The following is a 25,739-nucleotide window of genomic DNA, read 5'->3' on the forward strand; positions in this document are numbered from 1 at the left end:
ACTGCGTAACGTGGAGCGGTTTGGCTGTATTTTGATGAAGAAAACAGAGATGATGTAGTTTGCGTCAGGTTAGCTTAGCGTATAACCATGTGGCCAGAGTAAAATGTAAGCATCACGGGCGCGTTGATGTCAACATGCAACGTTAGCCACACTTAGCAAACGGATATGACACAGTTCACCTTGTGTGATGCCACGTTCAGCTGTGATTCTGACTTTAGACTAAGTGTTTAATCATCGGGGCAATTAGCCGCTAGGAAAATCACGCGAGCGCTCAAAAGCTGAAGTAATGATGTTTTCATGTTGAGAGGAAGACAGATGGAGGTTGTTGTTTTCCCCCAATTAAAAGCCTCTCAAGTCAAAGGAATTTACATCAAGTGTTTAAAAGCAAACATCTCTGAAAATAGGAAAGCTCATACACTCTGAAGCCACTTCACGAAGCCAGAAGGCCACGTCGAGAGCCCCTTCACTTCCTGTGTTTCTGCGCTGGCCTTTGTCAGAGTGCATTCATAGGTTAGGAGTGTTTCCTCCGCTCGACTCATTAGCTTCACCTTTCACCCACTCGCCGGCCTGGAGGCTAAACTCAGGCTGTGGTGAGTGTGTGAGGGCAAACGAGCCGTCTGGAAGACACAGCGGGTGACGGTGTTAGGGGACACGTGTAATTAGGGCTCTGCTGGGGGGTTTCTCACGGGGAGAATTTTTCTCAAAACGCAGAAAAAAAATTGAAGCCAAAGAAGAGAGAAAGATCATTTTTGCTTCCGGGACGTCCGGCGGACTTATGAGACACACCAGAAGTGAAGTAATGACGCCAGGACAAGGTCATTACTCTGACTTAAAGCACGCCAAATCAACGATAACGACTCTTTCATGTCCTCTCCTCCAGCCACCCGCTCGCTCGCTCGCTCACTTCGCTCTCCACCTCCCTCCTGCCACTCGTCACATCAGGGGAGTGAAATATTCATGAGGTTATTTGAATGACAAAGGAGAAGAAGTGGGACAGATACAAAGAGGGCATGGCTTTGTGACACATGACGGCAAATTGTCACCATTGTTTCCTCTTCCTCTGTCCTGCCAGTGTGTGAAAACATAAAAAAAAAAAAGTGTCAAACAAGTCGGTTGAGAAGAAAGTGAATTACCCTGAAGAGTTGTAAACATGCATGTAAATCAGGACAAAATCTGTCCATCAATTACGTCCACACTGGGACAAGCTTGGTAATTATGGCGCGAGGACGAACTGCAAGGGAAGTGGGGACTCTTGTTAAAACTGACAGAGTGGACAGCTGGCTGGTGGGACTGTGACCTCTAGGGCAGAGGTCATGACCGCTCAGAGGATGCGTCCTCCCGGAGCGACGTCTTAAAGGACCCAAGCTGTTTTTACCCATTCGTATTATCCGTAACATAAAGGCGCCGTTACTGAAGGAAATCTGACTAAAAACTTACAAAAAACAAAAAAAGTAATCAAAATATGTGACCTTCAAACTCCTGATTTTTTTTAATTGACTTAATAATCATACAAACGCACTCCCATGGGCTGCTCACAGCTTTCATTTGCTTGCTGATGCCACCTGCTGTTAGGATGAGAGTACTGCACCAGCATTAATCCAGTAACATAAGAAAAGCACAGCTCTAATTTAATTTGTGCCACTCCTGCCTCAATACATCTGTGTCCTCCCTGCTGACAAACACCGGCATACCTCATGTCCACATTGGCAGCAGACTTAAGCTCAACCTCACGTTACGTAACAAATGATGCAGGTTTTTAAATATTTTAAAAACACAAGCGTTCAGGGCGTGCGTCTAAATCTAATGTGAGGTTGTAACACAACCGATATCAATGCAGATTCTGATATTGTACCCTGGTCTCGTCTCCGTGTGCTGCACGTGTGTTTGGACGATAACAAAGAGATCCAGCAGCTTTGGCGCTGCAAAGGAGAGCCTTGAGCGCAGGAGTCCCCCCTGCAGGACCCCCACCGTCTCTCTCACCAAAGCCAGTCAGTCTCACCAAATGGTAATGTCCCAGTGTGGAGCAGACAGTGGGGGGGAGTAGGGGGCTAACAGGGGGTTATGGAGGCAGAAGTGCTACTGCTTACGACCAACAGGGGGCGCAAACAGCTAGGTAGGTTACGGGGGCTCTTTGAATGGAGGGAGTGGTCCATAATCGGAGACATGCAGCACAATCAAGAGACAGGTGTCAAACACGGAGACTTTTTTTATTTGCAGAAACGAATCATTTATGGCAGCCTGACTTAATTTATTTAATTTTTAATTAATTTAAAATGTTGATTTTTATGGTTTATTTTTTTAATGCTTTCTTATGTGGCCACAAGAGGGAGACAAAGAGTTCAAAGTCCTGCAACACAGTATGTAACAGTGGCTGAATCATTACTCTATTCAGCATATGTTGGGCTGTGTAACAAACAAAGGACCGTCGAGGTGTTTACAACATGAAACAATATGGGAAGCAGGAATGTATCTAACAATACTTCTAATGACAACAGCACACTGCACATCATTTTTGAGGTTTGTGCAGTGATTGGGCAGATCACTGATTGTTGACATCCTCAACAATGAACATGTACATTATTTGGTTTCAGAGTTTAAAATAAAAGAGACAAAAACTCACCACAGATGTTTAGACACTTAATAATGACATAAATATTTGTTTGAAAAGCATCAAAATCGCTTGATCAACTATTCTGTTGTTTTGGGTGCAGTTTAAAACCTTGTGATCAATTTCTCTATTACATTTAATACAGATTATTAGATTCTGCTCCTGAATGCTCTGGATCTGATTGGACCAGAGCAGGTAGGCGGGGCTTTGAAGGCCGTTTTGGACGGCCAGATATGAGAGCAACAGGTGTTGCAGCGATGGAAGCGGGCAGTGGAACTGCTTCAGATAGAAGTGATTGTACCCGAGCTAAAAAGCCTCTGCATGTTTCTAATAAGCTCCAGCAGCAGAAAGCTGCTCAAACTAGGATCAATGTTGGAGATGCTTTTGAAACATGGAGAGAGGTTAGAACGCAGAAAGCTTTACAGACCCATGCAGAGCTGGCTAAACACTGAAGCTACAGTGTCCTCCACATGCAGAGCTGGCTAAACACTGAAGCTACAGTGTCCACCACATGCAGAGCTGGCTAAACACTGAAGCTACAGTGTCCTCCACATGCAGAGCTGGCTAAACACTGAAGCTACAGTGTCCACCACATGCAGAGCTGGCTAAACACTGAAGCTACAGTGTCCACCACATGCAGAGCTGGCTAAACACTGAAGCTACAGTGTCCACCACATGCTGACCTGAGTGAGAGGAGGAGGGGAGACAGCTCTGTAATATTTTGAATTTAGACTGCAGTGCCCATTTTAAACACCAGGTGTCAGAGTTACATACTGCTCCTTTAAAAGAACACTTGTGATCTTGTGCATCCGGAGGGACGTGGTGCGATTTAATCACATTTTACTGAAAGTGCTGACACCATGAGTGATTAACTTTGATCGAATTGCCTTCCCAAATGTTGTTTGGTGCACAGAAGTACATGACATCACCTTGTCCACACTGAGCCCCGCCCACACTAAACCATTTACGAGAGCACTGAAATCTAATGAAACCTCCCGTGAAATCACCGAAACCAAAACAACTTTGGCAGAAAACGTAATAATATGTTCTAGTGAGAAACTGATCGAGGAAATGTTCCAGAGGAAAACAAACTGCAGTGTGATTGAAAAGGTAGAACGAAAAGCAAGAAAAGCAAGAAAGTAAGAATAAAAATCTATGAAAGAATTGTTACGGCCTCTTTTTGATTTCTGAACGATAAGAAGAGGAGAGGCAGGAGAACGAGAGGCTGAGAGGATACAAGCTGGAACCTTCATTTGGTGCTGATGTATGACGTGCAGCTCCCAGCGGTAACGTTTACATACCAGAGACCAGGAACCTGCCCGCCTCGACATTATTGTCACAGACAGATGGGGCGCACGAGGGGGAAAACGGACTGTACTGAGGGCACGGAGTAAAGTCTGATTCCCTCCCGCTGCTGGGCCTCTCTCTTTCTACTCCTTCTTCTGTTTAAGAGCTGCACACAAAAAAACGCAGCTCGAGCTGCTTTAAAGCTACTCAATGGCCCCTCGCCCGCCTTCAAAGGGAATGTACAAAGGCACGCAGACCTGCACCTTCACCATAGGGGGAATTAAGGAGGGGAGAAGTACATTTCAGGGGCTGATTTGTTGCAGCCAGGCATGAGTAATGAAGAGGAAACAGCAGAAGGAGAGAAATACGGCGGCTGGGAATAAAGGGGCATCTGCTGATTTTACCTTAAAATAGAAGGAAAGAGAAAGTTGCATAAAGCGGCCATTAAAAACGAAGAAGCTGCGTTTAAGGTTGTTAAAGCTCGACGTTGAATTTTTCTGAGTTTGTGTGTTACAAAGCCTCTTTTTTTTCCCAGGCAGTGTTTACGGTTCGACTCCTCGGCGGAGCTAATAAAAAGGAGGCATTGTGGGAGCAGATGGAAAGACGAGAGCAAAAGTGCTGAGCTGAGTTTCCCCCCGCGAGCGCTGTGCAACACACCGGAACAAGGCCCCGAGCGTTTACCTGCTTCGGGGCATTTCCTGTTTGCCGTAGCCATGACAACCGCATAATCTGCATTGCGTTTCAAAAGCGAGCAGCCAATCGGGAGAGGGCGACGCCAACTGCAGAGACTTCGAAAGTGGAGCAGCAGCAGCTGGTGAGCTGAGAGACTAACTGTTCCAGAAGTGAAAAGAAAACGTTGAGAAAGAAAAAGGCCTACAGTTTGGCGTGTTAGTCAGCACCGAGGGCGCCACGGGTCAACTTCAACACAAATCGAGAGTGAAAAACAGTCCATGAGTAAACCCGAGCCATCTCCCACATCAAACTCCACCACATATAAAACTGACAAAATAATACCTCCCTCCCTCGCTCTCTTTTTTTTTTTTTCTTACCCTACATCCCAGAGAAGTGTTGGCCCTGATCTTTCAGCAGCGCTCTGCCCATGCAGGACGGGAGAGCAAGCCGACAGAACAAGGGCAGGATTGGTATGTGTAGGGCAGAAATGAGGGGACTCCAAATCCAGGAGATGAAAATCAAGACAGGAGCGAGAGAGGAGGAGGAGGAGGAGGAGGAGGTGAGAGCCTCCGAAATTAACAGCCACTGTGTCTGCATATCGAATCAGCTGAGGAATGAATGAAATGCTCTTTTTTTTTTATCCACGACACTATCCGAGTCGCAGCAGAAGAAGAATCAACCTCACGTCTCCGTCACAAACACAGAAAGATTGTTTTCTAATAAAATTTGTTTTTAATCATCACCTCCAGCTGTTCTGAATTTTTTTGTTTGTTTCTTCCAATTATCTGTTTTTTTTTCTTCATCCAGGTATCGCCTGAAGTCCTTCCCAAACGTGTTAGAAATACTGAATAGATAAGAAAGTCAAAATCAGCTTCCATGGCAAAAACATGAGCACATTTTCCAGCAATCGTTTTTTTTTTTTTAAATATTTGTGCAATAAAACAATTCTTCGGTGAAATGTTTCAAAGAAGTCTTTGAAGATTTTGTAAATAGGTTCTTAATGACTTTAATTTACATCATCAGTTTTGTGACTTGGGATTTGGTCGCCTACACCCAAACCAACAACCACGACGCAAAAACAACCACGAACGCCACCTCATTGTGCAACATGAAACCACTGACTATTTCTGGCGGAATAATCTGCACTCCTTCCCGCCCACTACGCTCACAACAGGGCCTCTGTCGCCCCCCGGTGGCAGAACAAACTTCCAAACTCCTTTAATCTGCAGAGTCTCTTTGCACCTTTAAGAAAAAGCTAAAGACCCGGCTCTTTCATGAACACCTCGATGTACGACCGTCATGATGATCACGGTTTCGATGCTGATTAGAACTCTGATGAATGACGTTTTTGTTTTTTTTGCCTCTGGTCACTTCCTGTCAGCACCTGTATGTCCAGTGTCCAGTTTGCTCCTCTCTCGATCCTTGCTCGTTTGATAACTGTTTTCATAAACGTAAAGGAGAGCTCCATGTAGAAGTTAGAGCGAGCACGTTTCAGGACGACTCTCTCTCTCCAGCTCAGTTTGGTGCAGCATCGAGCGTTAGCGTCTAAAATGGGTCAACCCTCCGCGCGCTGAACTGTGGCACCATCAGGTCCCAGACAGTTTGTCTCGGAGTCGAGCGCACAATCTCATTAGACGGCTAACTCTACATTATGAATGAGAGTAACATGCAAGTGAAAGAGAGAAAGTGCTCCTGCTGAGATAGCAGTGATTAAAAAACAGTTATGATGTGTTGGAAAAGCGGGGAGAGGAAACATGTTAATTAGGTTACAAAGAGAACAATTTAAAACCACAAAAATCTATAATCTCACTGAGGGAAATGACACAGTGGAGGTTCAGAGAGCAGCAGTAAAGCCGTATTTAAAGGCTGCAAATTGTATAAAATGAATCCTCCGTGTTGCAGCTATAAATACATGCTGTATGTTATGCTGCACCTCTATATGCAGGACAGTCTGCTATACTCTATCAAGCACTGTGTCAGAGTCAAATACGCTGCATAGTGTGAAGAAATAACCTTCCATCAAACTAAGAAACTTATTTATATTTTCAATACGGAAAAAACAACATGAATCATTTTCTCCATTATTATGTATTTTAGGGGAAATGTAAGCCATACAAATGATTCAGGATTCTATGTTGGCCCTTCAAAGCGGCCAGGATTCATAAATATTTGATATCATGTAAGATTTTTTTTTTTTTAAAAGCAGCACATTTCACAGTAATGCCGGGGTGTTTGAGTGCATGGCTTGGCTGGATCTGCACGAGCGTGTGCCAAATATCAGATCTTAAAGGGGACATGTGTGAAAGTGTTTCTGAACATTTATTTAGGTAACCTGAGCGTGTACTGATTCACAATATGTGAAATAAAGCCATGCTGTCCTTTGTTTGTGGTCTGCATAAGTCTGACAACACAGAGAAAAATGCTCTGTTTCTAGTGTGCTCCCTTTGTGATGTCACAGTGGGATTCTGGTTAAAAAAAAATCCGCCCTCCCCTCCCCTGGTATCTCCACCCGCAGCCGAGAGCTAAACTTTTGTGCAGGTCCGCCATTTTTATTCTCTCCGCAGAGGAGTGGTGTCTACTGGGAAAACTCAGGAGGTCATTACATTTAAAGAGACACACACACGGAAACGGAGCGTTCAGAGAGAGCTGGTTTCTACAGGGGTCACAAAACCTCCTCTGCTGCTTGATTCAGGTTCTATTTGGACCAAAACAAAGAAACACAGATGTTTCATTTAGACCACAGGGGGCGCTGTTTGAAAAGGTGGAGAATACATCCTCTTTAAAAATGTCACATTTTATATGCACTTTTTTTTATTTTTTAACTTAAATTACACCCCCCCCCCCACACACACACACACACACACACACACACTCACACACACACATACCAATAACAACTTATTATTAACAGACTGCTATAAATACATCATGTATTGGAGCTCTAATATTGAAAGTAAAACAGATTATTTTTCCCAGTCAGTTAATTTCTTTCAGCCACTTGGAGCCAGCACATTCCTCCCCAGCCATATAAAGGAAGTGCTCCATTGTCCATTTATCCCACAAATAACACGAAACACAAAGGCAGAGAACATTTAATTGGGCGACCAAACTGATATCGAGGAGACAAAGCCAAAAAGGGCGACGGCTTTCCAGTTTTCCAAATCAATCTCACTTCTGGTGGAGAAACACAAAAACTGCACTCGCTGAAACATTGATTGACCTCGATGAGTCACCAAAACTACATTTCAAACGTAACTGAGCAGAGTGACAGAGGTTTGTGTGTGTGTGTGTGTGTGTGTGTGTGTGTGCAGGGGGGGGGGGGGGGTGTTGTGTGGCTTTCCTTAAAAAGTAAGGTCAAGCCTTCAGCAGACTGTAAAAGGAGCTGATCCTCTATCAGACCTCGGGTGCTGTGACGCCACCTTGCATACTAATGGGCCTGTTCTCTTTTCTTTAACACTGAGGGGAATATCTGTGCCAGCGGCTGGGTCAGGGAAGACTGTGGTTTGAAAATGAGCTATTTTAGTACGAGTTGTTCCCTACAGAGAGCCAGCCTGTATCGCCGACAAAGATCAACCGCTTCTGCAGCATGTTGTTGAAAAAGAAGCCTCTTTGTATTTTTTTTACGACAAGAAAAGAAGAGCAGCTCAAAGACTTCATACACAGGCTTTAATGTAAAGTAGCACAGAAAGGAGAGAAACAGCAGAGTAGGACATTCCTGCACCTCTGCATGGAAAGCTGATATATAGCCTGTCATATCTGGAAAAACTCCCAACACACAGGACAAATTAATGCAAGCACTTTGAGGGACCTATGGAAAGCTCCCACAGAGGCGGCACTTTTTCTGAATTAAATGTGGTTATGTAATCTGCTCGACGACGTTTTCCACTTAAATGCGTCTCTTGTCTCTTTTCTTCATGCACAGCATCAAACTCGACCGCTCTTAGAAATTAGCAAGCAGCTGAGTCATGAATGCCTCCTTAACTCGACAGTTCTGTACGTGAACAAGAGAAGGAAAAGTAGGCTGCGGGAAGAGAGAGAGAGAGAGAGAGGGAGACGCTGGGAGGGATTAACGTTTGTGATGAAACCAGGACAGTTTATGGACAGGTGAAAGACTCGCAAAAACAACAAATGCAAAAGTTGCAAGCTCAAGAAGTTGGAAGCTTTTCGTTTTGATGAGTGTGCGTTCACGCTAAATCTCTAAAAACAATGTAATCCAGTTAGAATTTCAAACAAAGCAACAGTACAATACTGAGTGTCCATCTGGGGCAGAAGAAACGGGGTGCGGTCAGTCACGTAGGCCTGTTTCACGAGTGATGCCAAACTTAACATTTTCAAAGGACTTAAACACATTAGGAAAATACAATTTCAGCCGCCATGCCAAGAACCAGGTGAGAAACTAGATACCACTTCCAGTAAGTGTTAGCGGCTAGCAGCTACTTGGTACCAGGCCTGCATGATATGAGAAGAATATGCACCCTGCAATAACAATGTTCAATATTACGATGACGATATGAATTACGATAAATAAACAAAAATGAAGAGTGCACATTACGTCTACGCCTGCTTTGACAACATCTCCCTTTAAAAAACACCAAACACATTTTCCTCCTCTGAAAAAATGCACCGAATTAATCCAAGAGTAGCTGCTAACTAGCTTTAGCTTCACCTGACGTCATCAAAATAGTGTGAAAGCATGAACACTGTACTTCAACGTCCCGAAAATTAGCCAAATATAGCCTCCTTGTGCTGAATAAAAAAAAGCATCGCTCAACTTCATCCAAATTAAAAAACGTTATTGCGATGAATTCAGACTTTTGCGATGCGTATTGGAAATGCTAATATTGCGATAAACTACACGACCCTTCCTGGTATCGTTGAAGTAACAAAGATCAAGTTTAAGTTCATGAAAACATCAGATTTTTCATTTGTTTAATCCTTCCAAAAAAAAACAGCACTTCATGGTGCCACAAGGGTTCATGACTATTCCTCTGTGATTACAGCGAAGCCGGCTGGTTTCTCTTTCTGATGTAGAGCGACACCTTTTCTGTCTGCAAACCTTTCTGTCTGCCCACACAGAGAATCAACTTCTATCTGAATAGAAATGTTCGACACGTTTAGTCAAACTATATTTGCCTTTCTTCGCCCTGATAAGACGAGAACATTGACACCACTCTTATTATCTACATGCGACACACACAGAGAGAGAGAAAGCTGTTTCCTCATTTCACCAGATAGCTCAGTTCAATAAGAGCGAATACAAGAAGTTTTCATGACTGACTGATTAAAAAATATATATTTATGACGCTTTACTGCCCAAGTAGAAAGTCAACCAAACTGTGAAGCCTTTTTCAAGTTATGGTAAATAAATAATTTAGCACAAAGACTCAAGTTTACAGGTGGAAGCTGCTCACCTGGTGGAGACATTGGGCTGACTGGGCCTTTTTAGGTAAACAACTAAAGAGACTAATTGTTTTAACGACGTGTTATATTTACAGAATAGAGCCTGTAGGAGCCATTTTGTGTTTATTGTTATTGGCATGTTATTTAGTTTAGATATTTCTTGTATTTTATTTTCCACTAGGGACACTGAAGGCACGGGGGTGTTTATATAGGAGCACAGGTGACAGGAAGGGGGGAGGGAACAGGTAGGGGGAGCACAAACAGTTCTCACCAGACCAGCACTCATGTCAGACCAGCACTCATGTCAGACCAGCTCTCATGTCAGACCAGCTCTCATGTCAGACCAGCACCCATGTCAGACCAGCACCCATGTCAGACCAGCACTCATGTCAGACCAGCTCTCATGTCAGACCAGCACTCATGTCAGACCAGCTCTCATGTCAGACCAGCTCTCATGTCAGACCAGCACTCATGTCAGACCAGCTCTCATGTCAGACCAGCTCTCATGTCAGACCAGCACCCATGTCAGACCAGCACTCATGTCAGACCAGCTCTCATGTCAGACCAGCACCCATGTCAGACCAGCACTCATGTCAGACCAGCTCTCATGTCAGACCAGCACCCATGTCAGACCAGCACTCATGTCAGACCAGCTCTCATGTCAGACCAGCACTCATGTAAGACCAGCACTCATGTCAGACCAGCTCTCATGTCAGACCAGCACCCATGTCAGACCAGCACTCATGTCAGACCAGCTCTCATGTCAGACCAGCACCCATGTCAGACCAGCACCCATGTCAGACCAGCACCCATGTCAGACCAGCACTCATGTCAGACCAGCTCTCATGTCAGACCAGCACTCATGTCAGACCAGCACTCATGTCAGACCAGCACTCATGTCAGACCAGCTCTCATGTCAGACCAGCACTCATGTCAGACCAGCACTCATGTCAGACCAGCACTCATGTCAGACCAGCACTCATGTCAGACCAGCACTCATGTCAGACCAGCTCTCATGTCAGACCAGCACTCATGTCAGACCAGCACTCATGTCAGACCAGCACTCATGTCAGACCAGCACTCATGTCAGACCAGCACAGCACTAAGAAAAACCGCTGGAAAATGGTATGTTTTGTTCTCATTTTATCATCATCAATTCACTACAATAAACCGTCAAGTCAACAAGAATTACAACTGGACTGTCATGATTCGCCTCTGCGTTAAAACTTCATCCCTGCCTGCCTGTTAATGGCAATCAAATAAAAGGACGTACAAAATTGGAAAATTGCCATTACAGAGCCAAAGTCACAACGGGAAACAGCGTAATGTTTGTCTGGCTAACTGTCTACTCGCTGAAGCTCCATCTTTATAAATGTGGCATAAACACCATCAAAAGGCGGTCTAATGCTTTCTGTGTGAACTGATAGGCTCTGGAAACACTCAGAGAGCAGCGGATAAACTGCAAGCTACAGCAGGGATCGGCTTTGACATCTAGATTTTCCTCTGGATCAGCAGATCTGGTTTAAACTGGACACCCCCAAAAAATTCCTCATCCACTGCTGTGTGCACCCACACGCTCGCCAGCAGATTACAACTGTGAAACTGAAACTTTTTTTCCCTGCTGCATGATCCAAAACACAGATTTTGGTAGGGGGCACGAACAGACCCACACGAGGGCACGACTGTAGTGTGCGCCTTGGATCAAAGAAAAAGGGGGGGGGGGGGGGGGGTATGTGGGAGAAGAGAGAGAGGAAGGGGGTTTGGAGTAAGTGCATGCGTAAAGAGGTAAGAGGATGGGCCGCATCTATGCACTCTCGTGAGGGCTTCTCCGTGCACCTTGTGTTACTCCTCCTCCTCAAGTGTCTGTTTCCCACACGAGTCAAGGTTAACAAGCCGCGCTGGTGTCTGCGTCTGCTGGAAAAACGGGGAGGGGTGGGGGTGGGAGGTGGGAGGTGGGAGGTGGAGGGGTGAGGTGCAGCAACTATACTGTGTGTGCTGTGTGATGATGCAGACAGACTGAGAAAGAGAGAGAGAGAGGGGGGGGGGGGGGGGGGCTACTGTAGGCTACAGTCCCCTTAAATATTCCCAACCACATCCCACTCCCCTGCTCTATAATCTCTGATACATTGTGCACCATGCGACTGTACACCCCGGAATAATCCTGGATGCACAATGAGGAGGGAATTAATCCATGCAGCTGTTTTTTCTCCTTCTTCTTCTTCTTCTTCTTCACATGCACAATAAATTACAGCTAGACAAGAAGAAGAAGGGGGGGAAAAAAAAAACTCCAGTGCGCACTAATCCGGCTGGCAACGCGCCACAGGATAAAGAAAATATAGAAAGAACAGTTTTAATGGTGGATGCGGATCCAGAGCAGTGATGGGGGTAAAAAACAAAACGTGCTAATGTAACACAAGGTAGCATAAGCATCCATACCTTTCTCTCCATCACTCTCTGCTTTTTTTTTTTAGGCTACTCAACAACAGCAACTGTAGGAGGCGTCTCTGTGGAGGTGTCCGGTCCGGCGCAGCGCACAGCTTCCCGTCACTCCTCAACTTCCTCTCGGCTTTTTTTTTGGACAGCAGCGGCTCTCTAACACTTCCCCATTACCGGACAGCTAGGCGACTTATTAGCACTGGCCTGTGAGACGCCGAGCCGGGGATGGGAGCCAGAGCCAGGATTGGTGAAGCCTCTTCGGAAGGGAGCAGGAGCGCACGCGCGGTCTCTGCTGGAGAGTCGATATAATGACAAATTACCAGAGGCAGGGAGTGTCATCAAATTATCCTCAGGAGCGTTTTTTTATTTGTGGGTGGGTGGTTGTGGGGGAGATGGGGACAAAACTGTCCGGAGGAAGATTTAAAAAGAGTGGAAAATAATAAAGTGTCGATATATCATTATGATTTTGATTGATCTGGTTTATTGGGTTCACCGTCAGTTTTTTTTAACTTCTGCTCAATTTTACACTCTTTACTTTGAGTTGGACAAACATATTTTTGGGACATGTTGAGAAATTTCAGGGACTCTTGGAAACCCTGATAAACTTTAGAGCTTTTATTGTTAAACCCCACAAATGAACGCTTCACAGACACTGCAGTGGCCGCGGGTTCGAATCCGACCTTGGCCCTCTGCCGCACGTCATCCTCCCACTCTCTCCCTAACTCGACATGTCCCGTCTTTCTTCAGCTGTCCAATAAAGGCCAAAAATGCTTTTAAAAAACAAAACTGAGCAGACGTAGTGCTTAAAAAAAACAAAACAAACCGTTGCTAAGGATAAAAAGCTTTATAATTATGCAGTGGCTTTTAAATGGCACACATCAGATACTGCAGACTTAAACTAACAACAGTATAGAAACAAAATAATTTTAATTACATTTAAGGAATTATTTAAAGTTCATATTCACATTGCAGAACATGAAATAAAATATTTTAACCAAGTGGATGTTATACCGTCTCAGGATGAGGGATTTTGATTTACTTCAGGGAGCTGTTGTTGCCTCTCTGTGAAGTTACCTGAATTCAGATTAAAGACACACACACACACCTTGAGCCGAAGTGTGTGTGCTGAAAAATTGCTGATAGTTTGATAGTATAAAAACAAATCAATAACACGACACAAATTCGTGTCAGCACCTCAAATCCTTTGACCTCTACGGCAGCAGCAGCAATGTGACCGTAACCATCCATCTACAAAATGGACGGTCGACCAATACCCTCCTTCTTTCGCAGGAGCTCAGATATTCCTGAAGTTTTCCTGGGGAGCAGTTTTCCGACAGTGCAGCACAACATCTGGGTCATAGTCGTGTTTCGAACAAAGCTTTTGTTTCCGCAGTGCAGCCCGCTCCCACTGTCGTATCGCCCACCCACAGTCTGAGAGAAGCGTTCAAGCCAGAACCAACTCAAAGAAGGAAAAATGTTTCTGGCACAACGTTTAAGAATCTAAGCCAGAGAGAGATCTCAATCTGAAGCTGTTTTTTTTTTTAATGGAGGAGTCATCGATTAGTGAAACTGAAGAAGAAATGCATCAAAAGCCGGGACCCTTCAAATAGGGAGAAATTGACTTTATTAAGATGGGTTCAACAAGGGTCTGACTGCACACAAAGGAGGCAAAGAAAACAATCAAGAGCTTTTGAAAATGATCCATCTGCACATTCTGTGTGAAGCTGCGTGACTTTTATGTCTATATTCAAAAGGAGCACTTGACTCTTGACTTATTCAATTTCTCCTTGTTGAATACACCAAGTGTGGGCGTTCCCTGGAGGCAATCACATGTCGAGAGATTTTTTTCAAGGCATAATCTAATATTTGATGATGAAGCCGGAGGGATTCTAAATGATCTTTTGCTAAAACACAAATGAAAGGAGGTTATTCAGAAGATTTTTTTTTTGGCAGATGTGTAAAAGTGAAAGGATCCTGAGTTTCACTCTGACATTCGGAGACTCATTTCAGTCCTGGACATCAAAGTAATCGATTACAGGTTCTTCTTTGACTACCTTCGACCAGCTTCCAGTGGCAGGTCTACGGGGAGAAATGGAGAAGATAAACGGAGATAAAGACCAGAGTGTAACATGTTAGAGTATGATGTTGAAGCACAGAGGGAAGGCTTACTTGCTGCTGTGCTGTTTGATGTGAGCGATGGGAGGCGGCGCCCTCGCAGCCGTCTCTCGCTCTATCAGTGACGTCAGGCTGAAGTTTGGGCAGAGCGACTTTCCCCTGAGGATGAGCGCACGTCATTCAGTTCACCGTTTACTTTGCTGATTTGTTAGGATTTGATTTGCAAACAGATTTTTTTTACTTTTGAGCAGTGATGATGACGTTTTTGGGCTCGATGTCGTAGCTCTGGCTCTCCACGCAGTAGACCTCGGCCAGCTCGTGGACGACCTTGCGGTGGTCTCTGTTCATGGGTCTGAAGCAGTGGCTTCTCTTTGGCTGTTTTCCCTGCAGACGTGATAAAACATGAATTAAGAGCTTGTTTGGAGAGGCGCCGGCTCATTTTTTTTTTTTTTTAGCTGTTTTCACACATGCACGCTGGAAAACAAGCGGTCCATTTGTGCCCTCCAGAACGTTAACTTTTCTGGAATAAATAGGATAAAACCTCTGATACAGTTTGAAATGACCAAGAAGACAGTCGTCCAATCAGTGTGTCTTTCTGTTGTCCTGTTGTTGTTGGTTTTTTTTTTATTAGGTTGGAAAAACAAGGCTGGAAGTGGTCGACCGTTTTCTTTCAGAAGCTGGTTAGAAAATAAAAAAATATCAACAGGAGGTTTAATAACTTTTGGGCAAATAGAAGCGAGGACAGAAAATGTAAGATGGTTTCACATGTGAAAACATCTTTCATGAGGAGGCAGAACAGCTCAATGATTCACTGTTTAAAAAAAGCTTCAGCTGGTGGTGATCACTTCTTTACATCACGCAGCTTCGCTCCTGTTCCAACTCTGCATGGCACAGAGCTGAAAATAAAAACATGGAGGATATTTTCTCAGTCTCTTCAGGCGTCTTCTACTTCCTAAAAGAGGCCGTGACGGGCCGTGTTGTTAGTAAAGATCCACATCGACATCACAGCCACAAGAGGGCGCACTGCCTCACAACAGCTCATCCCTCTACTGGCTGCAACAAGGATAACTTCCACCATCTTACCTTATTTACCAGCTCAATGAGATTCTTGATCTCCTCCTCCACCTCGCTGACAAATTTCAGGTCTTTTCTGAAAGAAAGGCCGAAGAGAAAAGGAGCTTTCAGTTTCAGCTGTTGGTTAAAAATGAAGCTTTTTCAGAGAGAGAGAGAGAGAGAGAGAGAGCGAGAGAGAGAGCGAGAGCGAGAGCGAGAGAGAGAGAGAGAGAGAGAGAGAGACACGGACCTGGCGTCGTCTTTGAGACTGTCGCTGTACACAGAGGTAGAGCGAACATGGAAGGGGTCGGACGATGAGTCGATCTGCAACGCCTCAGCCAAGCGCCTGTTTCTCTCCAGAGTGGCGCACTCTTCATCACATTCAAGCCTGAAATAAAAAAAAAAACACACAACACCTCTGTTTGCTAAAATGCTTCTTGTGAAGCTTCTGGCTGCTGTAATCCATTAAAAGCCTTTGATTGATTGATTTGAAACATTAATGCACAAACAAAAAGCGAACAGGAAATCAATTTCCCTGCAGACTAATGTCTCAGTAATTGCTTGTTGCCAGGCAGCGTCTCGTCACAAAAAAAAAAAAAAAAACCACAGCAAAGAAAAGCCTCTTGAATCCTTCAGCCGTCCTCGTCATGAGTAACGTTTCTGCGTCTCTACCTGGTCTGTTTCATCTCCTTCTTCGTCAGCAGCGGCCCGATGTCCATGGAGTCGCCCAGCTGCATGTCCGACAGTTTGCTGGCCATGGAGATGGCTGCGTATCTGCAGGGTCAGACATCCGAGCACATTTTAGACCTCTTCCATTTTAAACACAGTACTAGTGATTGTTAGCAGTGTCATTTTCATTGATCTTGTGATTCCTTCTGGAAAGCACCAGATGGGGTTTTTATTTTTCAGCATTAACAGCGATCACTGCTAATACAGTCAGACCTGAGTATTAGAGCAGCAGCAGGGAATCAATGCAGAGAGAAATACATAAAAGGCAGATTTCATCTTAATCTTGGTGTAACAGAAGGTTTAATAAACTAAAGGATTAAAGTCTCCCCGTTAGAGTTCAGAGAAGTTCACAAGTCATTCTGTTCTGATCGTGTGCATGTTCTGTCTGCTTGCATCTTAATAAAGAGACGGAGGCCTCGTCCACACGTAGCCGGGTATCTCACAAAACAACGTTTCTACATTTTCCTCTCATCCACATGAAAACGCAGCTTTACGGCATGAAAAACAAATCTTTTAAAAACCTCCGACCAAAGTGAAGATTTGCAAATTCTCCGTTTATGCGTTTGCATGTGGATGTCAATAACCGGGGTGATGTTATATGTTCTTACGTCACACATGCGACCTGTGTTTACATTCAGAAACGGTATGAATGTTAAAAACGCAAAAACACACACGTCTTTTTGTCAAGAGGGGGCAGGATATTCGTTTTTACAAAAACCCGACTACATGTGACCAAGGCGTGAGAAAGAAACACAGATGAGACTTTACTAAGACAACGAAGCAAAGGTCAAAGGTGGAAGAAATCTCAACACAGGAACGGTTGGACTGACCTCTGATAGGAGCTGGCCGCCTCGATGCAGACGATGGTTTCTTTTCTTCGGCCACAGTCGCACTGCACGGCGACCTGTGAGAGGTCGAGAACACGTGAGCTCAATGAAGGACCTTTTTATTTTTTATTTTATCTCAAAGTCTGTGAGGAAACTTCCTGCAGATGTTGAGCGACTGCTTCTCTCACGTTTTTAATTCATCCACATCAACTATATATGAAGCTGTTACAGCCGATTTCATCAGCTGCTGGAAGTGATTACAGAGAATGCAGAGCTACGCTGTTGAACATTATTTAGGGGAGGGGCCACAAAATGACCATCTGCACAAACTTTGTAGCCCAATTTTCAGCGTCTGGAAGCCAAGCTGTTCTCAGCGACGGCGTTTTGTACCTTGGCGGTGCAGGTGGTGCGAGGACAGCTGTCCCCTTTATGACACGGAGCCGAGCAGGGGTGGCAGCAGTCTGGACGAGGCAGCACGCAGGGCTGCTGGCAGACGCCATCTGCCAAACAGTCGCCGCGGTGGCAGATGCGTCTGCAGCGATGCATTTCACAGGGCAGCGTTTTGTTACAGGTGAGGCCGCAGGAGATGTCCTGCAGGTGACACGCGATGTTGCTGCGTTGCTGTGGGACAAAATAAAAACCTCACTTTTAAAAACACACACACAAAAAAAAAAAAGAGGCATTTTATGAGTTGTCTTTTTTTTTGGGGTCTTTACCTCGTGATTTCCCATGCACCATTTCTGAGTGAGGTAGGTGCACGGCGGACACTTCTCCTCACTGTGGCAGTTGTGGAACACTGAACGAGACACAAACGTCGGCTCTAAATACTTAAACACCTTTTCATGAGAGCAGCGTTTGAGTTGACGGGTTCGTCTCACCTGGATGGTCACACTCGTGTCGTCTCGTACACATGTTTTTGCACTCGGGAGGCTTCGTGCCGCAGGGGATCGGCGGGTACAAGACGGTGATGCCACAGTGACAGGTCAACTCATCGAAACCTGCAAACAAGAAAGGACACCGCGTAGGACATCAGCTGTGTGGAAACATTTTTAACTCAACATCATCCCAGGAAAAAAAAAAAAAAAAGATGATTGGACACAAAAATTTATCATCTTGGGGTTTTTTTTCGGGAGTTAGCAGAGAAACTTTCGGCTGTTTCTGAGACTCGGCTCGTGAATCCAGCTGAGCTGCACTCACTGGACTGCCAGCAGGGCTCACAGTTTCCACGGTGACAAGGCTCCTGGCAGCGGTGGAGGCCGCAGTTGAGCTTGTAGCCGCAGATCAGGAGACACTTGTGCTCGCCGCTCTGGAGGGTCAGACAGAAACCAGTTAGGATCCACACTCACTATTACTGGAATCGTCCCGCGGGGACAAATAAAGTCTTTTAAATTTGAATTATATCTAAGGTGTAATTTAGAGCTACACATTTATATCACTTAACTATGTTTAAGTCAAAAGTTGAAAAACGTTGCTTCTCACCACACAACACAGCTCGCCACACTTGTGTCGACCACAGGAGCGTTTCTTGTTACAGCGCCTCTCGCAGGTGAAAACGAGCCCGTCTATAATGACAACAAACAGATTTGAAAACTCCACACAGCTCAGACAGGCAGCCATTTTAAAAACGTTTACGTGTAGGTCACCACATCTGAAGCTCACCCTCCGTTTGGATCGTTGCACACGGGACCTCCTGAAACAGAGAGTCTGTTTTAGCTCTAAAATCAACGACAAAAAAAAAAAATCAGACGAACGCTCCGCTCGACGTTCTGCGTACCTTCGTCTTAGCGCCGCATCTGCATCGGACAGTCGAGGTCAGAGAGCACGGCCCGCAGGCGCCGTCGTGGCACAACTTCTCACACAGATGGATGATGTCTGGAAGAAGAAAAAAACGCATGTTCACTGATTTATCCTGAATAAGTGGAAGGATGACTCCAGCACGTTAACCCGTCTGAAAACAAAACAACCAGTTTGATCGTCTTGAGAAAATTAATTTTGATATTATGATATTTATTTTGAAAAGTAAACAAACTTGTTGTTTTTATCAAACACCCACACACACACACACACACACACACGCTGGGTTTCTCGTGCTCACCGCTGGATCCACACGCCAGGGGTTTGTTGCATGTCTTTCCACAGGAGGGGATGACGTCCGAGCAGCTCCGGCGCTCGGCGTAGCCCAGCTCCAGGAGTTTGGACAGCGGCGTCTGACCGCAGGGACACGTCTTCACCAGGCTCGGGGAGCGTGGACACAGCTGGCACGGCCCGCGGTGGCACGGCTGCTGGCAGCGGTGAGTGCCACACTTCAACATCCTGAGGGGAGGGAAGCGATGTGAGGAGGAACCTTCTCACAGCCTGTACTCGAGGGATGACAGACGGACTTACCTGCCACACGTGTTCTGACAGGAGAAATGACCAGAACCGTCGAAGCCTTCTTTATCTGTGCCGCACGGGACGTCACGATGCGTCGCTCCACAGTAGCACACTGAGGAGACAAACATCATCAGAGGGCTCGAATGCGTAAAAGGCAGCTTTCATTATATGGAGCTCTGAGAGAAGGAGGGACTCACCCTGCTGAACCTGCAGCTGGCAGGGCTGACACGCTCCACCGTGGCACACCTGGGCGCACGAGTGTTCAGCACAGTTCAGTAAAGCAGCACACACCTTGTCACACTGCAGCACCGCTCCCTGACCACAACGCATTGGCTGGCTGCGAAGACACAGGTCCATTCATTTAATGTCGTCAGGGATAAATCTCCACCCGGATACATGATGTCCAAAGGGTCCTGAGATGTGACGCAGGATTCAAATAAAGCCTACCTGGTCTTTCCACAGATGCAGGATTTTGTTGCAAAAGCGGGACATTGAGGACACGGTCCGGGGTGACACAAGCTGAAGGGAGACGGTGAAAGTTGTTCAACACAAAAACACTGTTGGGTTATTTTGACAGTAAGCCTCCCCTGTAAGATCATAAATCCAAGTCCCCCTCCACAAAACAAAAACTGGCTTCACCTGACTCTAAATACATCTTTATCTTCAAACGTCCCTCAGGACCTCAAAAATCTTTCTTAGAGATCTCAAATATCTTCAGTTCCTAAATGGGCACCACTGAAACTCATCCCAGAGTTCTTCCCGTTCTGATGCATGGAGCGGTTTTTGCAACATAGAAAGTAATGACTGTAGATCTTTTCTCCACCTGCAGACCTTCATCAGTACTTGAGAAGAACCTCTGAGGATGTGATTATTCAAAGCTGCCTCACACAGGCTGACCTTGATGTTTCCCAGAAAATAAATCTAAAAAAAAATAAAAATGCACTTTGACTTTAAGGCTCACATGTTGCACGGGTGGTTGCAGTCCACGCCGCTCCTTTTCTTCCCGCACATGTCGCCACAGCTGTGAGGAATCTCGCTGCGCTGCCACTCGGGGTTCGTCACTTTACCTAAAAAAATAAGATGTGGAATTCAAAAAGTGCATCTTCTGGTTTTCTCTACTTTCAGAAACACAAATGAAAGGTGCGAGGAGAGTTGAAAAAAAAAAAAAAGGTGGGGGTCAAACGATGTGTGTAAATTTATCTGAGCGAACATGATGAATCAAACGCTCACTCACCACAGAAGCAGGTGTAGGAGGTTGGCGATTTCAGTGTAACGTTTTGGCAGGCTGGACAACGCCAACCTTCAGACGAATCTGAAAATAATTGGAGTATGAACACACATCAAATATAAACCCAATAAAATTAGAACAGCGTCTTTGCCGACTGAACTGAAACCAGACTGAACCTAGCTACACAGCTGACGCAGCAGGAACTACAAAGCCTCTGTTACCGTGGCAACAGAGAATAGGCTTTGTCCGACGACAACAGCACTGCTCGTCTCTGGTTTTGTAGCCACACAGAGATAACAATACAGTGAGCGGTCTGGCTCAGTGAACTCTGCAGACATGTTGTTGATGGTTTTTACCGTCGGCCTGAGACGCCGGAGAGCGAGCCCACTTCTTGATGCAGTTCAGGTGGAAGACGTGGTAGCAGCTCTGGCAGCTCCACACTGGAGCCATGAGCCGGATGATGTCGCAGCAGACCATGCACTCGTACTTCTCCTCGGACAGCTGCTCAATGAGACACCCTGTGGGGGGGGGGGGGGGGGGGGGGGGGGGGGGGGGGGGGGGAGCGGTTCAGAGAGAGTCAGGTGACTCGTCCGGCGGCTGTTTGATAACGTGCAGACTCACAGAACACTGTCTCACCTGTCTGTGTCTCCTTGCTCTCTGGTACCCGGTGGTCCCAGTTCCTCTGACCCAGCCTGTGGTTTTGATGAGGAGGAGGTCTTCGCCCCCCTCTTGCTTGAAAGGATGCTGATTGTCCAGAACCTCTTCCAGATTTAGCCTTAGTGTCCTGAAATGATTTCGTGTGACCGGACTCTTCATGACCACTGGCCCCCCTCTCTGAGCCTGCTTCTTCCTGAACTGGTGGTTTTGGCGGTTTGATCGGCCCTTGCCGTTTCTTGACCTCGGTCTGCTTCCTCTGATGATCATCCTGCTGAGAGTCCTGACCCGTCCTGCTGCTCCTCCACTGGGTTCTTTCCCTGATGTCTGAGGGGGGGATTTCTCCTGCTGCGTTGTTGTTCTCCCTCAGATGAGGCCCTTTTCCGTTCGGCTGTCCTCTCCTCGGCTCCTGGTTAAACTTCCTGGGTCTTTTAGCCTCATCTCCGTTCGTTTGTTCAAAATTCCTACTGACGTCATCTCTGCGCCATCTATTTCCATCAGCTCCATCTATGTGACGTAACCCTTGGTGACCGCCTCCCACACCTCTGTCTGAGCCAAAGTCACCTCCACCGGGTTTTTGCCGCCAGGAACCGGGGCCGTCATAATTCTCATTTACACCTCTATTCCCATCTCTCCTTCCTCTACCTCTGCCTCTCCTTCTGGATCCATCTTCTCCTTGGTAGGAGGGATGTTGATGAAATGTGTAATTTGAATGATCGTGGCTGAACGGGCCCTCGTTAAAGTGTCCATACTGCTGAGGGGGGTTATAGCCAGTCCTGCTCAGGTTTCTGTCATTGTCGTGTCTCGGCCGGCCTCTTCTGGATCTCTGCTGATGCGGTTTTTGACGTGAGACCTCATCTGGGTTCAGATCAGGGGGGTCTGCAAGGAGAAGAAATTACAGCGTTAAAACCCTGAAACTTTTCTTTATTAATATAATCGAAGCAAATGTGTTTGGGGCTAAAACACCTAAAAATACCTTAAATTACCAATATTCAATGAATATTGTGATGAACATGACCAACTACAGACGGCAAATCATCTGTTTTTTTAATGTAACATCACAATAAAATTCTGGTTAGACGTGTGTTGTCACATCTTCACCGATGTTAACATGTCAAAGTATCTTCGGCATTTATTTATTTTATTTTTTTAATTTTATTGGGAAAATATTTTATTCATAAGCAAAACTGTTCAGCCTCCAAGCCAACTTTTCCGCTCTTTCTTTGGTTGAATTTAAATTACTTTACAAATCCTTAAAAAAAACAACACAATGTTTACTTTAGAGAACTATGAAAAGATATTTGATGTACTGTCTGACATTTAATGAAATGTGTGATTATAAAGATTGTTAAATACATGTATGTGCCGACATAATGATAGTGTTAACTATAAATATTTATTATATATTTTATTTTTTATTACTTAGTTTCTACCTTATTTGAGCTCTCAGGAATGTTTTCTGTAAATGTATCCATTTATTTAAAAATGTCTTTTTGCGTCTGTCAAACTGCATTTGTGTATTTGTGTTTGACATAATTTGTCAATTAAATAAATTAAAAAAGCTACGCTCGTGACGTGACTAATAAGTGATCTGAACTGTGACGTCATTCACATCAGGTGTAACGCTAGCTTTCAGAGTTCACTGGTCACGTGTTGTCACGTCGGCCCTGACCACACCGTGGGGGATGAAAGGTTGAAGTTTTAGACCTTATAATAAAACAAACACGCGTCTTAAATGATACACGAGTTAAAGAATCAGCTGAAAGTCTATGAGACCTAATGCTAGCTAAGGAAGCTAACTTGAGTGTGTGTAGTGTTAGCGAGCTACGTTTAGTGACGTTCCGGAGAAAGTCAGGTCAAATATAATGATGAGAACTGCGTCAGGACTCGTTTATTTCTTCTTCTTGTTAAATAAGTGTTTAAAGCAGCAGCGTGTTAGCCAACGTTACCTGAGGAGCCCTCGGCCATTCAACTCCGGTTTGTCTTCTTCTTCTTCTCTGAAAGTTTGAGGACAGCTGGCTGTTTTTACTGATAAGGGACAAAAGAGACGAAGTTCGCCTTTTAAACTTTCGTTCTTGTTCTCAAAACTGGATTAAAAAAAAAAACCTTAAAAGTGTCAACAAGCACCCCCGTCAACTCACCAGATTCAAGCTGACACGAACGGCTCACGTAAAGCGGAACTTCCGGTTCAGTATTTTGGGAATAAAGTGCAAATTATTAAACGTCAACAAAATAAAAATTATATCTCTTTCCAGTTATACTGTATATAACATGAATTATGTACAGTCTCTGTTATTATTGTTTTTGTTTAAATACTGTTATGGTTAAAATGAATTCACATTATAAACGTTTGGTTTGTTTAATTAATTTGTGAATATAAAAATTGTTCATTTTAACTGAACTAAATTCAAGATTCTTAAAAAAAAAGAAATGTCTTACATGTTAAAATAAGATTGATTACCACTTTCTTACCTGCATATTACCTGCTATATTAATTTTCTATCCTATAAAAAAAGCCCACATTTTTAAAACAGCACACGGCCACTAGATGGCGCTCAATGTTTGAATTAGTCCAACAGGAACACAGCAGCTTTACTACTTAAGAATAGATAAAAAAAAAAAAAACTACTTAAGAATAGATAAGAATAAGTAGACTACAAACGTGTATAAAATCACATATTTGACAAAGAGAAGCTTATGAAGGTTTTTATTATAACAGACAGGAAGTTGAAATGTGAATATAAAGTGATCACTCAGCGTACAACAAGAATACAAATAATTAAGATTCAGCATCCTGCTCCTTTGGAAAGTCTTGAATTGCATATGAGAACGTTAATTGACTCAAATGATAAGCTAATGATTGAAAGATGTGACATTGGTTAAAACTGTTTAAAATTAAATTTACTAAAGAGTTACACAAGATCATCCTTCATTGCTCCCCAGTGGGGGGCTTCAAGTGTTGCAGCAGTAAAAAGACAAGAAGAAGACTGCAAATGAAATAAAAATACAATGTATTCACAACTATTGAGTAGTAAGTATAAAATAAACTAGACATCTATTAACTTCTAAACAAAAAATAAACAGGACATTCAGATGTTGGCAAGTTAAGTTAAAGTTTCCACCTTCTTTTTAAAAAAATAAATAAATAGACTTTTCGTCCTTCTTTTGGTGTATGTTAAAAAAAAAACATCAAGTCATCAGGAAACCCCTCATTCAAAGCTGATCATTTCTTCCCATCCAGGTAATGCTGAAGCTGAAGTGTTCTGTAGTCGAACAGTAGGGGGCGCCAGTACCACCATGTTCAGTTTTATCACACCATGCCATGTTAGTGCCCATAGATGCACATGATCATGCATTTCATTGGCTGCTAGGTCTACAAACTTTTAATGAAATTCAAAAACCGACTTATCCCACAGAACACATTAAAGTCTTTCTCAATGCAGTGTTTTATTAAAAGTATTTCTTTATTATTCACGTTCATGTGGGATTATTGGATTAAAGCCATAATAGTTGTGTTTTCTGCTTTTTAAGGTTAAATGATTAAACTTACAAAATCAAGGTGAGATACACAATTATAACGATTCTCGGGGTTTTAAATATTCTGACAATTCTCGCTTGAATGCAATGAAACGACACTCAAATATTTCCTTCCTGTGCATCGTCGTTTTCTGTGGCAGGCCTTCAGTCCACCAGAGCTCTCTCTCTCTCTCTCTCGCTCTCTCTCTGCAGTTAGACCCCAGATCACGCATGCGCAGATCGACTACTCAGCCCTAGTCAACCAGGCGAGGGTGGGTGGGTGAAGGTTGCGTCAAAGTGCCAGTAATTGTCACAGAATACCGGAAAAGGAGAATTTGGGTTTTCAAAATAAACATCGCACCAAGAGAACCTTTTGGCTTGAGTTGCAAAAAACGGCTGTGAGGAAAATATTTGAATTAATCTAAATAATAAAAATGTTATCCTCTATGACCTAAAATTGTAAGTGGAGGGCTACTGGGTTTTAATGTTTGAATGTTTTCAAGTAGAGCTAAAATCATTCAATTTGTACACTATATTAAAATCAATTATAAGTACACAGAAACATAAAGTTAAACTAACTTGGCTTCCCTTTTTATTACATTTTAAACAAATACCTTCCAGCCCATCTGGAAAGCAAAACCTCAGACATCATGTGCTCTCGTTCACAATGCTGAACGTTCATTTACTTTGAGGAGCCTTATTGTTTACTGAAAGTCTAACACCTCTATAATGAACATAATCTGTCCTCCCTGTTTCATCAGTTGCTAACCTTAATATTAGACTGAAACCATACTTAGTCATTACTGCTCACGCGGCTCATACTTTGATTATTATTACTGAC

The 25,739-nt window shown here is 44.3% G+C and overlaps 2 protein-coding genes across 4 annotated transcripts in view; both read right to left on the minus strand.

Moving 5' to 3' along the window:
• LOC306834766 (SWI/SNF-related matrix-associated actin-dependent regulator of chromatin subfamily D member 3) overlaps positions 1–12,747 on the minus strand; it is a 34,839-nt gene extending 22,092 nt beyond the window's left edge. For 2 of the 3 annotated variants that reach the window (XM_079360939.1, XM_079360937.1), the window contains exon 1: positions 12,404–12,745. In XM_079360939.1, coding sequence (XP_079217065.1) covers positions 12,404–12,415 — 12 coding nt within the window. In that variant the 5' untranslated portion in view covers positions 12,416–12,745. Of the gene's footprint in view, positions 1–12,403 lie in introns of all 3 variants that reach the window. The other variant, XM_079360938.1, reaches the window with a different exon arrangement.
• A 1,263-nt stretch (positions 12,748–14,010) lies between these two features.
• Positions 14,011–23,605, minus strand: nfx1 (nuclear transcription factor, X-box binding 1). Its single transcript, XM_079361938.1, has 24 exons — positions 23,524–23,605; positions 23,332–23,410; positions 21,365–22,261; positions 21,085–21,246; positions 20,735–20,812; positions 20,462–20,567; positions 19,948–20,019; positions 19,698–19,837; positions 19,513–19,612; positions 19,223–19,440; positions 18,902–18,999; positions 18,787–18,817; positions 18,607–18,689; positions 18,325–18,433; positions 18,006–18,125; positions 17,844–17,923; positions 17,518–17,748; positions 17,131–17,204; positions 16,244–16,345; positions 15,822–15,959; positions 15,602–15,668; positions 14,760–14,902; positions 14,573–14,677; positions 14,011–14,482 (listed from the first exon to the last, which is right to left on the minus strand). The coding sequence occupies exons 2-24, from the start codon at positions 23,348–23,350 to the stop codon at positions 14,410–14,412; spliced, it is 3,246 nt and encodes a 1,081-aa protein (XP_079218064.1). The 5' UTR covers positions 23,351–23,410; positions 23,524–23,605; the 3' UTR covers positions 14,011–14,409.
• Between the last annotated feature and the right edge of the window lie 2,134 nt (positions 23,606–25,739).

The sequence above is a fragment of the Symphodus melops genome, assembly GCF_947650265.1.
Source record: "Symphodus melops genome assembly, chromosome: 14".
NCBI lineage: Eukaryota > Metazoa > Chordata > Actinopteri > Labriformes > Labridae > Symphodus > Symphodus melops.

Coding starts and splice junctions, on each gene's coding strand:
- nfx1 (XM_079361938.1), bottom strand. Junction 17,205..17,517: donor GCACCACCTGCACCGCCAAG/GTACAAAACGCC, acceptor GACCTCTCACAG/GTCGCCGTGCAGTGCGACTG. Junction 16,346..17,130: donor GCGGCCAGCTCCTATCAGAG/GTCAGTCCAACC, acceptor CTGACCCTGCAG/ATACGCAGCCATCTCCATGG.